The sequence below is a fragment of the Sebastes umbrosus genome, chromosome 10 (assembly GCF_015220745.1).
Source record: "Sebastes umbrosus isolate fSebUmb1 chromosome 10, fSebUmb1.pri, whole genome shotgun sequence".
Lineage (NCBI taxonomy): Eukaryota > Metazoa > Chordata > Actinopteri > Perciformes > Sebastidae > Sebastes > Sebastes umbrosus.
The window spans coordinates 31,122,129-31,139,830 of record NC_051278.1 but is presented as its reverse complement, the minus strand read 5'-3'; the positions used below and the strand labels follow the sequence as shown (position 1 = coordinate 31,139,830).

Genomic DNA, 17,702 nt, shown 5'->3' with positions numbered 1-17,702 from the left:
GCAGCCATCTTCACTTCTTCCCCTACAGCTCTAATATTCTGGGTAGTTAGCATGCAGTCTGCCCTTGACATGACTGAAAAGCAGCTTCTGGTTTCTCTTCTGATCACAACAGGGGGCCACTATAGATAACGTGGTTGGAGCTGCTGATTAAAATCCACACAGGGGTTTTCCGTGCTTATCTCACTATCGTGTGCAGTTTCTCTCTGATATCTAAACTAACACATACTTCTGTTTCTTTTCTCAAAGCACAAGACTAGGGCTGTCAAAGTTAACGTGATGATAATGCTACTGAGTTTTAAAGCTTGAGTAAAGATACTGGTATCATATGAAACTAGAAAACCTAAGGAACCCATGTCATACTAGCTTGTCACAAAGGAGGCTAAATAACGCTCCAAACTTTTTTTCAAAGGGTTACCTTGACCTCTGACCTCCAGATATGTGAATGGGTTCTATGGGTACCCACGAGTCTCCCCTTTACAGACATGCCCACTTTATGATAATCACATGCAGTTTGGGTCAAGTCATAGTCAAGTCAGCACACTGACACGCTGACAGCTGTTGTTGCCTGTTGGGCTGCAGTTTGCCATGTTATGATTTGAGCATATTTTAATGCTAAATGCAGTACCTGTGAGGGTTTCTGGACAATATCTGTCATTGTTTTGTGTTGTTAATTGATTTCCAATAATAAATATATACATACATTTGCATATAGCAGCATATTTGCCCACTCCCATGTTGATAAGAGTATTAAATACTTGATAAATCTCCCTTTAAGGTACATTTTGAACAGATAAAAAATATTTAACTATGGACAATTATGCGATTAATTGCAATTAAATATTTTAATCGATTGACAGCCCTAGACAATACATTTTACAGTTCAAATAATGTGGGTTTTTTTTTCTCTTTGCATATAAATTTTGAACAAGTTTTGGTACTTTTACGCCTGTTTACTCTGACGCCCCTCTCAGCCAGTGAACCTTCCCCACTAGTGATGTTATGACCTAAATCTCCAAAATAAACCAGGTAAAATGTATCCACACATTTTAGGCTGTTGAGACGAAACCTGGAGTACTCCATTGTTTAAACATTGCCAGTGAGGGAATAAGAGAATAAGCTGTACTCACTCTGTTTGAAGCCGAGGAAGGGGATCCTCTCTATGGGCGTGTCTCTGTCTTTCATGTACTTGTAGAGCTCCACTAAGAAAGCTTGCTCCTCCGCTCGGCTCTCCTCTGATGTTTCCTCCTCTCTCTTGTCCTCCTTCTCGCTCCTCTCCTCCTTTTCCCTTTCCCTATCCTTCCCTCGCTCCCTCTCCTCTGCTGAGGATCTCTTGCTGAGGCTGTTGGCCCTGTGTTTGGCCGCCGGGGTAATTTTTCCGTTGGGTACCGTTTTACAGTTGGGTTTGACCTGCGAAGTGAGAGAGAGAGCTTGACTTTAGATGGAAATTGAACCTTTAACAGAGTTTTATTCAAATGATGTCAGACAGTTAGGTTGAGATGTGTTTGGGTTCAACCACAAATAAATATTTTTACTGGCTGGCGGCGTCTCATTGGTTATCAATGGAGCAGCTCCTCCTGTCATCACAGATTAACTCTGGCTTCAAGAGAGAATTGCTAATATTGTTTTATCTGTCCAAGGTCATCGGAATAACAGCAGCGGAGGCGCTTTTATAGATATTTCCTTCACTTTGAATATTACTACCAATGTCACATCAAATTTGATGACATCGCCTTGGAGTTTAGGAAACTAAGACTAACATTTTTATAGTATATAGTATTATTTTATTGACCAAATAATTCATTGAGAAAATAATAACATTATTCAATAATGTAAAGAATTGTAAGTTACAGCGCTATGTTGGATCTAAAGTGTACCATATGTATGATATTAGAAAACCTTTAAGTGATCCAATAAAATAAAATCAGTTTCTCAAAAATAAGATAATATCTGTTATCAAAAATGTTTTATGTAGTTCGCCTAAACAAGTACTACACTTGTGTCATATTAGGCCGACCATAATCTCTATAAACAGATATCTGCATATGAATGCACTGTAGGGGTGTTGCAACATGCATGATGATAACCATGGTATTTCAAAATTAAATATTAATATCATGTTAATAACACACATATGATAATATTGTGTAAATAATCCGGTGCCTCTTAAATCATTTTGTATATATATACAGATATGGTTACTCTTTACCTCCCTTCACTTGTTTTTTGAGAGCAATTTATTTGCCATTTTTTTTTCAAATTTTCTATAGATATCGCGATCATATCGTTATTGTGAATTCTTTTGACCACGATAATCGTGTAGTGAAAATCTGATATCGTGACAGTAGGAGAACGCGGAATCTGTTGCCAACGGGACAAGATTTTGGGTCGTGTCTAGAAGGTAATCTGCAAACTGCAAAATCAGATCTGCAAAAACTCTTGCGAGACTCGCTGCCTGATTCTAACCTATTTGACACCAATGCCTAACATGAACCATCTTGCGGGAGTTTCCCCAACTCGCGGGAACTGACAAGATTTTGGTATTGGAAGTTCTGGTTTCCATTTGTAGTTGGAGTAGTATTGACCAATCACGTTTGAGCAGGATTTGGTTGCATGCAGTCCAAGTGGAGAGCAAAAGAGGCGCAACGCATCGGCCCAAAATGCAATCTAGGAACCCGCTGGCTATCGTCTGACGATGATTTAGTTTTAAGAAATAAACTGTTAACTGAGTGTAAACTGGCTACTTGTGAAGCAATACAGCCGTAGACGTCGTCTCTCAACTCAAACTCCGGTCTCGCGTCAAGTTGCTAATCGGACTGTAAGCAATTATCAGCGCTTGGAAGAGGAAGTCTTACCTCTCAGCCTGTTGCGCTCTATGTGAACATATGAATTTCCCCTCAGGGATCAATAAAGTCTTATCTTGTCTAATGCTATCTTATCTTACCTTGGCTGTAGTTTTGCTGTCTGGGCTGCAGGGGTCCTGTGCTGCTACTGCTGTCGAGCCCTGGGTTGACCCCGATGACCCTTGACCCTTTTGGTCGGAGTCCCTCCTCTGAGAGATGGACAGCTTCTTCTTCCGAGGTCGCCCCTTCAGGTTAGGCGCTGAGGGAGAGGAAACGGTGACAATGACAATAACCATTTAGGTGGGAACGTGTACACTGTTGCAGCACTGTGCGATTTAATCACTTTCTAGTTTCAACATTTGGTGTGAGTCTACTATTTTTATCTTCAAACAATCTTAAAGGGTAACTTTGGGTTTTTTCAACCTGAACCCTATTTTACCACGTTTTTGTGTCTAACTGACTAATAGGGACAACAATTTCTGAAATTGGTCCAGTATTGAGGCTCAAATAAATACGGGCGACCAATGAGTTCAAAGACCTCATCAACATTGTGGAAATCATCTTAATATTCAGCCATGACATTGTAAATCTTTTAGATAAAAACTAAGCTACGCTTTCTGTTCTCCAACACAACAAACTCTGCCCAGCTGGCACTCTCGTTCCACCGTGGATGTATTCCACTATTCCACCGTTGTCTTCCAGCAACACATCACCTCGCCACATTTCAAAACGATACTTCTCCTTGAGCGAGACTCTTTCCATAATGTCAGACATTTATAATAACAATAAGGGCCTGTCATGGCAAAAAAAAGTACTTTTAGTGGACGTAAATGACGGTGCCAGCTTGCCCCAATAGCACCATATTGCAGCATGTGAGCAGCTGCTGTCTGAAGCATTATCCCTCAATACTGGACCAATTTCAGAAATTGTTGTCCCTATTAGTCAGTTCGATACAGAAACAACAACATGAGATAATAGGGTCCAGGTTGAAAAATACCAAAGTTAACCTTTTAATAAACTATTATTAAGAGAAAGAATAATAGAGATATGAAAACGTTTCTAGATGCATTTCCTCTCTGGGAACTAGCTGAAGAGGACGGAGGCTATGACAGGAACAATTTACAATCAGGGAAAGGAATTTCACAGGCCTGCTAGCCTGTAGCTAATTATTTTTAAACTGGATTAGTGCAACATTGTGCTGAATGGGGTAGCAGGCTGCCAAATTGCTCCAGTGTGCTAGTAAACACAATCCTCAAGTTCCCTCTCAGCCTAAAAGAGAAACTGCATTTAAATTCAGACAGATGTATTTTTAAGATTTGAGAGGAAGGCGTCGTAACAGTCAAGCAATTAGTAGAATACTGTAAATGACAGATGCTGTTTAACCCGCAAACCCACAAGAGGGAAGAACAGTTTCTGTTAAGAGAAATATTTGATTCAGACGCGATAAAAACCACCACAACAATGTATATAATGTGGCTATGCTTTGTCTTGTTTTTTTTACATCACACAGTTGTCATGTCATCATCGCCGTCAGCATCATAAAGAATCACATCATACTAAATCACCTCAGATGTACCGATCATCGTGGCTGTATTTCTCTGGTTAGCCTGCTCATGTCTTAAAGCTGAACGCTGTTAATTAAAAACACATGAACCTGCCTGATAGGAGCTCTTTGTTTGAAAGGCTGGCAGATATAATTGCTCAGTTCACATTACACACACAATAAAGTATTTAAGCCCTCCAAGTCCTTTGTACACCCACATTTATGTCAACCCGCGACTGTAATGTAACTTCTTGGCAGAGTGCCGTGCCTCCACGCAGCAACACAAACAGAGATAAGCTCAAAGGAGGGAGGGAGAGAGAGAGAGAGAGGAAGAAAAAGAGAGAAACTTCAAATAATCCAAGTTCAGTCACGTATTTCACAGCGTCAACATTCTTTCTTTCCATCTGCAGTGACAATTAAATCACATCCAAGGTTGTTCTCTGCCAAAAGGGCTCTGTGATTATTTTTGTCGGATCAAATTCCCATCATGAAAATGTTACAATAACACTGGAGGTGAATAAAAACTAAGAGGCAGTCATTAAAAAAGGGTAAAATGATCACGACTCAGCAACCTATCACTTCATGTTGTTATTTTCACAACCGCTACGCCGTGGAGGAACAGCGCAGGGAAAATTCCAAGGGCATTTGTGGTGCATTTGTCATCCCTTTGGCACTACAAAAAACACAAGTTTTCAACACTGTAATCTTTACTTAGAAAGCACTGGGTGTGTTTCTTCCGCCAATGTTTTCCCATTCTGCTGCTGCCTCTTTTATTCTGCCAATTACTCATTATTGCTGAGAAAATTACATAAACCCTGTAATTTATTTATTTACTTGTGTTTATTTCAGAAGGGACAGATACATAAGCTCAAAAATATTCACTGAATAGACTAAAGCTATATATCATAGGATTTACAGCCTAAGCTAATTTGCAATGCTTGAGCCTCTGTAAGGAAATCCATATGTAATTAAACTAGGGCTGTCAATTGATTAAAATATTTAATCACAATTAATCGCAAATTTATCGCACATTTTTTATCTGTTCAAAATGTACCTTAAAGGGAGATTTGTCAAGTATATTTAATACTCTTTAATGATCTTCAAATATGCTGCTTTATGCAAATGTATGCATATATTTATTAATGGCAATCAATTAACAACACAAAACAATGACAAATATTGTCCAGAAACCCTCACAGGTACTGCATTTAGCATAAAACAATATGCTCATATCATAACATGGCAAACTGCAGCCCAACAGGCAACAACAGCTGTCAGTGTGTCAGTGTGCTGACTTGACTATGACTTGCCCCAAACTGCATGTGATTATCATAAAGTGGGCATGTCTGTAAAGGGGAGACTCATGGGTACCCATAGAACCCATTTACATTTGCATATCTTGAGGTCATAGGTTAAGGGATCCCTTTGAAAATGGCTATGCCAGTTTTTCCTCTCCAAAATTTTGCGTAAGTTCGGAGCATTATTTAGCCTCATTTGCGACGAGTGACTAGCAGTGTTCTAGTTTCATAAGATACCAGTATCTTCACTCTAGCTCTAAAACTGAGCCCGCTACAACATAAAAATCGCAAGTTACGTTAATGCGTTAAAGAAGTTAGTGGCGTTAAAATTAATTTGCATTGACGTGTTATTATGACGTTATCTTTGACAGCCCTAATTTATTTACTTGTGTTTATTTCTGAAGGGGACAGATACATAGCCACACAAATATTCACTGAATAGACTAAAGCCACATATCACAGCATTAATAGCCTGAGCTAATTTGCTATGCTTGAGCCTCTGGAAGGAAATCCATATGTAATTAACCAAATAAATAGATGCTAAATTACAATAAATGTGCTTTTCGACTAAAATCCTAAAAGAAGTAACTGATGACTGCATGCCAGACGTATATACACTGCATTACAAAAAAACACACCCAATCACACAAAACACAAACATTATGTGACAGATGACTAATGCTTGCAGGTTTGACTCCAGGGAGATTTATTTTTCAACATGTGACATCAGTTTAAACAAACGCCGCATAGGTCTGAGTGAGGTCACACTCTCAGTTCTGTTTTTAGTGCAATCACTAACCCCCCCGACACCCTGCGCTGAGTTACATAACCTGCCTGTCTGTTTACATATTTCATCAGGTCAAATACTGCTGCGTTAGAAAATGCTGCAATTACAGCAAAACGCTGCTGCTGCATAACACATGGTGACACGACGGCGAGCGGGTTTAAAGTCACTGACTTATTGACAAAGGACAAACTAAACGTGGTTAAACAACAACCCGAGCAGGTATTACTGTAAACCGACGGGTCACCAGGGGGCATTTTAGTGTATTTTTGTAAACATACACAAACACAAGGCACACAAGGTCAAACGCAGGCGATCTCTCCGTGCTGCAGGAGTTGTGCAGAACTGCTGATCTGCTCTCCTCGTGGCACAGTTGCATAAGGGAGGAGTCATCAGCTTTAGAATAACACAAAGAAAATCAAACTGGCTCTGTGCAGATTGATTTTCTCCAATGGAAACACAGTCTGTAAAAATACAAAGCCAACATCACAAGGTAATGATTTTACAGCACCCTGGGAGATGTGATATTTTTATAACTCTGTGTGGGCATTAAGTGCTTTTGTCAATGTACTAGAAAAGAAAGAGACCATTTAAGTATACATGATACTTCCCTCGACGAGCCAAAAATGGACTCTATAGTCACACACCAAAAATGGCTGCAGAGCAAGCTGCCAAGTTCCTTTTTTGCTTCCCAGCGAGTTACTTATTTCTCAGTCTGTGGCTTTCTGCTTATCTGGGTCGTTGGCATGACTTGGAGTTGAGCCTTGAAGTGACCAGAGGACTCTTTCCTATAGTCCCACACACACACACACACACACACACACACACACACACGCACACGCACACACACACACACACAGACACACACACACAGGTGAGGGGTATTCCCAGGGGTGTGAATCCATCACGTCTTGTCACAGAGCACGAACCCCCGAGCCATGGAAGTCACGGCGACTTCAGCAGCGAGATGCACAGCCTGACAACTTGATCTGCGGGTGCAGCCGAACGCCCTCAGCTCTTAGCAGCTTTACAACACGGCTTTGTCTAATATTTTCTACCCCCCTCAGATTCAATTAAATACAACCCTAATACCTCTGCTTCACTGCCATTCAGTTGATGTCAATGATAATGAAAAAGTCATTAGAGACAGCTCAGGAAGGGTTCTGACGGTTCTATGCATCAACAGAGTAGAGCCACAGGGAACCACAACAAAATGGACTGATTGATTGAGAGGCTGCTGGGAACGGAGAGACATATCAAGTCGACTGGAGGATTCAGCTGATGGATGCCTCGGTTGATAACGCTCCCACACACCGAAAGAGCTCAATATCTACATGTGTTCACTTAATGATTGTCTCTTTAAAAGAGGGTGGTTTCAGAAATCCTCTTTAAATCAGATGGAGAAATTATCGCTCTGATGGTGCACATTTCTTTGTGTTTGATAGGCAGAAATTAAAAATGAATGTTATTAAAATGAAATTAAAAACATGCTTGATGTATTTTAGTAGATAGCAACCAAATTATGCTTTCATATGGCAGTTTGGGATAACACTTGTGACTGAAATAATAACTATAACTACAGATGTGTGCAGTGGTTACTTATTTTTATGGGTCAAGGGATGGCAATTTTGGTCGGTTGGTCAAACCAACCTGGTCTCACTACCGGCTCGTCAAATACCACTGATTAGGGATCAGCCGTCGGAATCAGAAACCGACACACGGAGGAACCCTTTAGTGACAGTATGTGACGAATCGGGTTTCAACTAACTCCAATGTAAACCCACCCGTGGCGCGAGGGATGGAGGATGGGTCAAACAAACAAAAGTATTTCAACCAGGAGACCGGTGTTCGTGTCTCGTGTGAAACTAAAAGTAACGTTGACTTATTTTGTCACGTCAGTCGTTAGTCACGTGACTCGTTAGTATTGTCAGAACCGTGAATCACGTGAGTCGCTAGTCAGTGAAGTTAACGTCATCCACCTCCTAACCCTAACTAAGTGGTTGTGTTGCCTAAACCTAACTAACCTGTGAAAATGGAAGTTTATGTTGAAAGGACCCTATGCATTTAACGAGCGTATCTTGACACGCCGTCCCCAGTCCGTCCTAAAATAACGCAAGAGGGGTACCCCGTACATCGTCTATTTATGACCAAATGCCTTCAAAATATAGTTGTGCAGGTATACTAACTCCTGTCATTTGTGTCTTGTAAATGTTAGCATGCTAACATTTGCCACGTCATTTGCATACTTTGTCACGTCTAACCTAGTTAACATGGTCAACATCATACCAACTTAAAGGTTCTCAATACGATATCCAGAACATTAATATAGAAACAAACAACTATTGTCTATGGAAAGATATAGAGGAGTAATGTCTACCTAAGCAGAGAATGAAGTCTCTTTCCCTCTGTGTGTGTTGTAATCAGAGCTTCTCTGTGCTTCGTTGACATAGTCGGGGCGGATGTGCTTGCCTAAGGCTCACAGCCGCCGCTATGCAGTGCTCTCATACGGTGGTTACAACTGATAACTGCGTCCCGACCGACGCCGTTGTCACGGGAGCAAAGCACCCACTCTCCGGTTGCCCCTCAGGTAAGCACTGTTAGCTCTGTCAGCAGTCGTTTTCACGGTTAGCGCTTTTAGCACCGTTAGTTGCAACCCGCTGGCTCAGCTGTCGCCATGTTGAGAGCCGTGCAGAGGCAATAGAAATGCTCCCAATCTAGCATTTAGCACCTTTAACATCACTATGGTAGAATTGTCATTGTGAGCATGTTAGTATGCTGATGTTAGCATTTAGCCCCAAAACAAGGTTATACCTCGACCATATGCAGCCTCACAGAGCTACTAGCGTGGCTGTAGACCAGTGTTGCCAGATCTCACGAGAGAAACAACCAGGCCTTTAGAAACAAGCAGGTATAGAGGAGAGAGACAGAAGCGAGCCCAAAATAAGCAACTACACCAAAAGAACGTGACTATCAGTATTTGTAAGCGACTTTTCAGGAAAACAAGTTCAAAGTTGCTTATAATAAGCGGACTTGGCGACTCTGTTGTAGACTTGTAGTCTTATTAAACTGTAGAAAAGAGGAGTGCAGGGGCCGCTATCTTTGCAATCTTCTCAGTAATCGTATTATGGAAATGGCAATGAGGCTGTTATGAATGTTGTTCATTCATTTTATGGGGATAAAGGTCAAGCTGAAATAAATCACTTATACAAGTTGTTGAGAAATAGTGTAGTAGGGAGTGTAAAAGTTACTAATGACATACAACACAACTGTAGTTCAACATCAGGTTACCAAAGCTAACATTTAGTCAATTATTAGCAAGTTAGCTACAACATCCCCCATGCAGATGAACTGTGACTGACTGACTGAAGAACCAATCTGCACTTTCATTCAACAAAACTCCAACTGCCTTTCCTCAAACTCTTAATTCTGCTGTTGAACTTCAACTTCCTCACTATAATGAGGTCCAAGTTCAAGGAGGTGAATGAAGAGGAGGAGGATGAGTAAAGCATGACTAGATGAAAAACATGTTTTGACATATTTCACCGTCTCACTAGCTTGCAAATTCACTACAGGCTTGACACCCACTCAGCAATTATCAGCATAGCTCGCTGCCAAAGGTAACATTCATGTTGCAATACATGGCCTTGTCTGTACAGTACAGTATGTCCCCCAGGACATAACAGAATACAATATAATGCAATACAATTTCTAAATTATAATTCTCCTTTTGTATAAATAAGTAACGCCTCACTGAGCTTACAAATCTTTTATGGAAGAGTGTCAAGGCCAAAAGGGCAGCATATAAACACAAAATAACATGACAAAAGTTCCTGTTAATAAATGTCGAAACAAACCAGATCTTTAGAGCAAATATATAGTAACAATTCAGCTAAGCAGCACAGAGAGACATTGACAAGTAGAGTTAAGTTCCAGCTCAGTAATCGATGTGAATTCTCCAAGAGAGATCCACTCAGTCAATTTGAAGTCACTTCCTTAATGAGTTACATGGTGAAAGGGCAGACAACTTAAAGGATTTTTAACCAAACACAGCGTAAAGTCGTCTGTAAAACATCGAACGGTGCAGTCCACAAAGACCACAGCTTCAGGATGGATATGTATCCGCACAGGTGAGAGGGAATCCTCCCCCTGGGACGGATTTGTTAATGAAACTGTACCTGTGAATACGCCCACGCTCAGACAAAGAAGGTCAGTCTGGTCTGGCATACATGGTTACAGCGGTGCCTTGGAAATTTACAGCCAGTCGTAAAACATGAGGCACCATGACAGACAGTATTTAAACCCAGTAAGCACTGAGCAGATGTAGTTTCATGTAGATCCTGATAATGAAGCCATGATGCGGCTGAAAAGGGGAACTTATTAGATGGAATACAGAAGCAGAGTTTTGTAACTGAATTTAAACAGAATAAAATAGAATTGAAAAGAATATGATTCATGAGATTCAAATTATGATTCATAAGGAACAATGACAGCAACTGTCACAATGCAAAAAGATAAAGCAAAGTAAATAAAACCTCAATAAAACCTGACAAATCATGATACAAAACAGCCTCTGAGACACAGCAGCGGAGCATAAAATGTGCGATCAGTGAAGTGATATTACACTTTGGTGGAACATTTTAACTCCACTGGAGGCGCAGGGATGTGACAAGGGAGGCTCCAAAGCAGCAAGTTAACAGTACCAGAGAGAATATAAAGAAGGCAGCGATGACTGATTCCTCAGCCAGCAGTGACAGGCGACGGCGCGTCTTCACTATACATCAAAGACCTCAGAGGTTGGAGGGATTTCAAGAGTTTCTGCTCAAGGACGGCATGTTTCTGACCACAGTTTGGGGAGGAGATGTCTGAGCTAATGTTTCTTTCTCAAGCTTATTTCTAAGCAAATATCTCATCTGGTGGTTTGTTAGTATCCGAGGTTTATGAAACATGTTACAAGTTTCTCTGATCAAACGGTTCTCTTGCACAAAGTATCAAGGAAACAAGATGGAATATTTAATACCTGAGCACATGCACGCTATACGCAGCACATATCGTATACTATAATTACATTTACTTACTAGAATATTAAATGAGGAAGATTTGCCTTTCAAACGATAGTTCTATACAATATGTACGCAGGGATACGTACAAGGCGGCGATGGGGGAGCAGGAGCAGGCCGATGACCCACTGTACGGAGCATATGTCTATGGAGTCGGGAATGAAGACTGGAGTTGATAAGAAGAAGCAAACACTGTTAGCTAGCTAGATAGCTAGCTTGCATATAGTCATGCACCCTGACCCCATGACGACACATGTTGAGTGACAGTCCCCTTATTTGCAAATGATGCAGAAATGCATAAAGAAAAGAATAAATTATAAATTAGTTTGGGGGAATACTGTATATAAGGGTGAATGTGAGTGTGAATGGTTGTCTGTCTCTATGTGTCAGTCCTGTGATAGTCTGGCGACCTGCCCAGGGTGTACCCCCCCCGCCTTCGCCCCCAATGTCAGCTGGGGTCGGCTCAAGCCCCCCGTGACCCTGAATAGGATAAGCAGACAATGGATGGATGGATGGATGGAATATATACAGCAAGGGGTGAAATGCAAAGGGAAAATCATGCAGGAATGAATGAATGAATAAATAAATACATTTATTAATTAATTAATTAAAATAAATAAAAACAAATGCAAAAATAAATAAATAAATTAAAATATTAATCAAAATAATAAATAAATACGAGGGAAAATTAAACAGAAGGGTAAATAAATAAGGGAAGTAATACAAAGATAAATAAATAAAGAAGCAAATTAAAACAAACATATTTCACATTTTATCAATTAATTAATGGCTACATTTATTTTTTATATTATTTTTGCTACATTTAAAGACACATTTATTTATTTTTTATCAATCAAGTCATTTATTTATTTATATATTTATTCATTATTTATGATTTATTTTGGTAGGTTCTGTCCTCCATGCATAGATCCCTAGGCAAAAAATAGCTAATCAAGGTGGCTAATTTCTGTTTAATTTTGGTCGGACTCCTACATTCAGTTCACATTTCAAATGATTTTGTTAGATGTATGGATGACACAAGGACAAATGTCATTATTGTTATTTGCTATACTGCAGGTTAAAGGTTCCCAGGGGAGATGTTCACCTCTATAAGTGCTGTGGAGCTTTTCATGAGTGTTTCCCAGGTGACTACAGGTGGCAGTAATGTGCCAAGAAGAAGACTACAAGCTAGTAAATGTAAATAAAAGGCAGGATTTAAAATATCAGCTTGAACAACCACAGACTAGCAGTGAGCATGAAGCGCTCCCTCCTCTCTATCATTTTGTTACTGACTGTAGCCACCGCCGCATTTCACGTCCTAATATCTGGCATTTCTGACGTGCTCATAATTCTCACTTTGTCACGTCTGACAGCAGAGTTATTCCTCTGTTCCTGCGCTCGAGGCACGTTTCCGCACACAGTCATTTGAGACACACTGACAGCACAAAAAACATGTTTAATGAACAGTAATACTTGAAGCATCTTTATCACTGCAATCATCAAAAATTACACAATGCGCCCACAGAGTGAGACAGAGTGCGTGGGTGGACAGAGTACACTGTTTTTATTAATCATCAAAACCTCCGTAGGTTGATAGATGATACAAGTGTTAATTAATTTCTCATAATTATACAGAGGGAGATCATCATTAATAAACTGCAAAACATTTCACAGCAGAATGTAAGTGTTACATATTAACAACCTCGGGGGGTTTAACATCAATAACACTGAAATATTTTCAACACTGCTGTTATTTTCTTGCCTGTTTTCGCCCGTGAACTGCAACATAAGAAGATATGTTTTGCACTGCTGTGGCTGAGAGCTATTCTGAATTTAATGAGGAATGCATTTGGCTCTGTCTTAGGCATGACAATGGATACTAGTTACTGTTATTACACAAACACAACCTCACCTTCCAATATAACAGAGGGAGAGCAAGAGGGAGGGAAGAGGGGAGAGAGCAGTAACAGAATCACATAAAGAGAGAGAGAGAAATAGACGGAGGGAAAAGCAGTTAACACCACAAAACAGCGACAATTTAAATTTTCCACCGGTGTTCAGAGTCAGTGAGCAGTTGTGTGTTTGGAGGGAGCACCTGTGTCAGGAACTCTTGTCCTGACTACTGACACACACAAAAAACCCACTGTAATACACGGCTATTAGAGCATGCGCCTGAGTGAAAGGCAGGGATTAGTCCGGCTTGTTACTAAAAGAGCTCTAACAACAGCCCCCTGGGGTGCAGCCGACTCATCCGCACTTCCTCAACAGCTTCTTGTAAACAGGTCTTTCCACACAGCACCTTCATTTACTCTGCCTCAGCCTGTCTTTTAAAGGGCAAGTCCACCCACATTACAAACAAAAGGCATTTTCTCACTTAGCCAATATTGGTGTTTTTTGTTTGCTTTACATATCTCATAGGCTCAGGTTTTGAGATATATGACATGTTTGTGAGATTTCTCTACCCCAATACAATGGGGGTGAATTTAATTGAGCTTGTGATGCTCACATACCAACATGACAGCCTGAGAGTCAGCAACCAAGAACTCTTCTTTTTTAATGCTTGTTTCGCTGTCTGTATTATTATGACTTTATTATATATATATAAAATCATATGTATATCTATACTATACACACGTATAGATATACATTTATTTATTTGTATTATTATTATTATTGTTATTATAATTATAATTATTATTATTACTATTATTGTTATTATTATTATTTATTTTATTTCTATATTTGTGTTTCCTTCTTTACTGTGTTTGTGATTACTTATTTTAATTCTATGTGTAAGTTGCCAAATCTTCCATATGTTGAGGGGGAGCGGGGTGTTAGGTCCTTGACCCATATTATTATATATATCCTAGACTCTAGGATAACATTGTTCCCAGTCCCTTTATAGTTGTTCTGTTGTACTATACCTTTTGTACCAATAAAAAAATGTAACATAAAACTGCACCAATTGATTTTTTTTAGAGGAACAAGCTGAAAACACAACACTGACATTATTATGAACTTATACAATTGTTATGGGGATATTTTTAAGTGAACAACAGTTGCCTATTTCTACATACGGCAGACACGCAAATCTGTCTGTCTGCTGTTTGGTGCTGAACAGGTCGAAAAGGAGAGGAAAACAGCTGCTGCTTGAAACGAGGTTGATGAGAACGGTGGTGAGAGTGAAACGAAACAGTAAAGTTGTGTGTAGTAAAAAAAAAAAGTTCTCATACACCGTTTGTATCTATACCTATGAAAAGTAATGAACTGAAATTCGTATATATCCCACAAAATCAATTTGTATGTAATCCACGTAATCGTGAACCAGAAAGTATAAAGAGCGACAAACGCCACGTGGGGAAGACGTCGGGGTGAATGGGTGGGTCAAAGACATACCCCGTGTGAAACCAGAAGCCAGCGTTGATTTCTTCGTCAAGCTACCTCCGTACTTAAATTACGCATCTTCCGTAGTTATTTTTACCCAAAACGCAATCTTTTCTTGAACCTAACTAAGTAGTTTCTTTGCCTAAACCTAACCGAGTAGTTTCCTGTAAAAAAGGAAGATTGTTTTGAAAAGACTTTAAGCATGTAGCGAGCGGAAATTGACACGTGTTGCTGGATATTCGTAGGAAAATGCACGAAAAATGAGGAATAACTTTTCATAAGATATCATACGAGCCGTTGTATGAGGATACGTTGAACAAACAGATGTCCAAATCATTGGTACTACTTTCTACCAAAGAAATTATTCCCCCAATTATCTGTGGATTATCCAGGATAACCATGACCCTCCTTCTGGAAAGAGATGCTGCTGATGATTTTTTTCAATGTTTCAAGGCTGTGAGCACCACAAACCAAATCACCATTGACCACCATTGTTTTGGGGTGAGACAGAAACTTCTGAACAAATTAGATCCAAACTATCTGCATGGTTAGATTTCCACTAGTGGCAAGAGAAAAAAAAAGATACGTCTCCTTTAATCAAACTCACTTTGTCTAATGGGCACCCATGTGTTCAGTATGAATGTATAAATATATTGACACTAAAAGACAGGAATCCATGTGAGATTTTCTGGTCTGGGGAGATTCCCACCAGATCTCCACTCCTTGTTGTAACAGCTCTGACATCCCGTTCCCCTCTATTTCCCAAACCCATCATTTCCTATACAAATACCGCATTATATCGGCTACAGTCTGTTTTTATTTTCCTCAAGACGATTCCCCTCAGCTGGCTGACTGACAGCTGTGTGTGCATGCATCATTATCTCCTTCACAGAGCCTGTCTGTTGCCGTAGCCTGTGGCAGACCTCAATCACACAGTATTAGAAATGACTTCGGTTTTCCACAGAGCGCCGCTTTTGCAGCTGCAGGTGCGCCACATATTTAATATGAACCAATAGGATATATGGTGGACTAGTTGTCCAGCCCATCTGGAACTACAGACATGTAAAATCAGGTACTCGGAGCTAATAAGTTCATTAGATTCAGCTCGCGGAAGCCAAGACATAATGAGTGAGAGTGTTGCTGATAGTGTTCCTGTTCCTGGAAACGGAGGTCATTGAGGCCAATAAACTGCTGAGTGAAAAGAAATACAAATAAAATGAATGTAATAGGGCTGTCACCTGGTTCAAATATTTAGTCATGTTTAATCGCAAATGAATCGTACAATTTTTTTTATCTGTTCAAAATGTAAAGAAGATTTGTCAAGTATTTAACAAAAAAATCAAAAATTGTATAACCGGAAATACATTTTTCTTCGCCACTCCAAAACGGTAGCCTTCACTGTGCTGTTGTCGCCCTGGATGTATCATGGCTGCCACTGGCTATTACTGTTTTAGAGCAGCGAAGAAGAACTGATTGCAGGTAGTTTGTCACGTGACGATAGCAAACAGCAACAGTGCGGTGCTAGTGGAGAGTGTACGGCCGGTGAACGGTAGTCAAAGTGAGGAAAATGTTAGCCATTTGGCAATATTTCACAGGGGAAAATGTCTGTAAAGGGGAGACTCGTGGGTACCCATAGAACCCATCTTTATTCATATATCTGGAGGTCAAAGGTAAAGTTTTTCCTCGCCAAAATTTAGCGTAAATTTGGAGCGTTATTTAACCTCCTTCGTGACAAGCTATGACATGGTTGGTACCAATGGATTCCTCGGGTAGTTTGTAGTTTCATATGGTGCCAGTATCTTTACTCTAGCTTTAAAACTGAACCTGTTTCAACCTAAAAATCACAAGTTGCGTTAAAGAAATTAGTGCCGTTGGAACGAATTTGCATTAACGTGTTATTATCGCATTAACTTTGACACCCCTAGAATGTAAATGTACTCATCCACTTTACATAACAAGAAAAACAGGAGTCACTATCTTTTCTTCGTCATCTAAACTGTGCATTACTGTACCGTACTCATGTTGCATTTACAGGTGCAGTTCAGTAAAACCATAAGACGAATACTAATTCCCTTTAATCTTTAATTTGAGTTGGCTCCATGTTTAAAATGCTGCTCAGGTGTGACGTTTCAGCATACAGTCAGGTAATAAGATCCACTGTAGAGAGTCTATGCTAATGCCTTGGTACATAGTGCGCAGTAGATAAATCATGTTTATAGATTGATGTCCTCCTCTATGGCCTCTGTGAATATAACAAGATTGCTTCCAATTGCATCTAAATATGAGCTTTATGCACGCGAACACGCCGCATAATAAAATACCGCGCGCATGGATATAGAATAAAGAGTCTCGCTTGCCATTTTAAACTACAGCCCCCCACACCGGCGCTATTATCTGCTGTTTATATTCTAATATGTGACTGTGCTGTAAAAAAAAAAAAAAGATGCTGCTTCTTTGTGTTAATCCTGACAATTTGTCAAATTTAAATCCAGCAGCACTGGGAGGAACACATCAATTCAAAGTGAAATAAATGACTTTCTCCCACTCTCTTGCTTCTGCTATCTATTTCTCTTTCCTTTCTGTAACAACTATGTGAGCGGCGGTAAATGTAATTACAAAGGGGTGGGGTTGGGGGGGGGTTTCGTGTGTGTAAGCAGGGTTGGGGGGGCGATTGCTATGCATGCACAACAAAACGCAACATTAAAAAGCTATTATCAGAAAAGGGAACATTTTTGGCAGATATATGGCGGAGGGCAGCTCCCGCCATATGTTTGTGGAGACGGGGACAACAAGTCA

At 40.0% G+C, this 17,702-nt stretch overlaps 1 protein-coding gene across 1 annotated transcript in view; it reads right to left on the bottom strand.

Moving 5' to 3' along the window:
• arid5b (AT-rich interaction domain 5B) overlaps window positions 1–17,702 on the bottom strand; it is a 100,233-nt gene that overhangs the window by 24,979 nt on the left and 57,552 nt on the right. The window contains exons 5-6 of the mRNA XM_037781696.1: window positions 2,942–3,099; window positions 1,128–1,407 (exon numbers count right to left, since the gene is read on the bottom strand). Coding sequence (XP_037637624.1) covers window positions 1,128–1,407; window positions 2,942–3,099 — 438 coding nt within the window. The remainder of the gene's footprint in view (window positions 1–1,127; window positions 1,408–2,941; window positions 3,100–17,702) is intronic.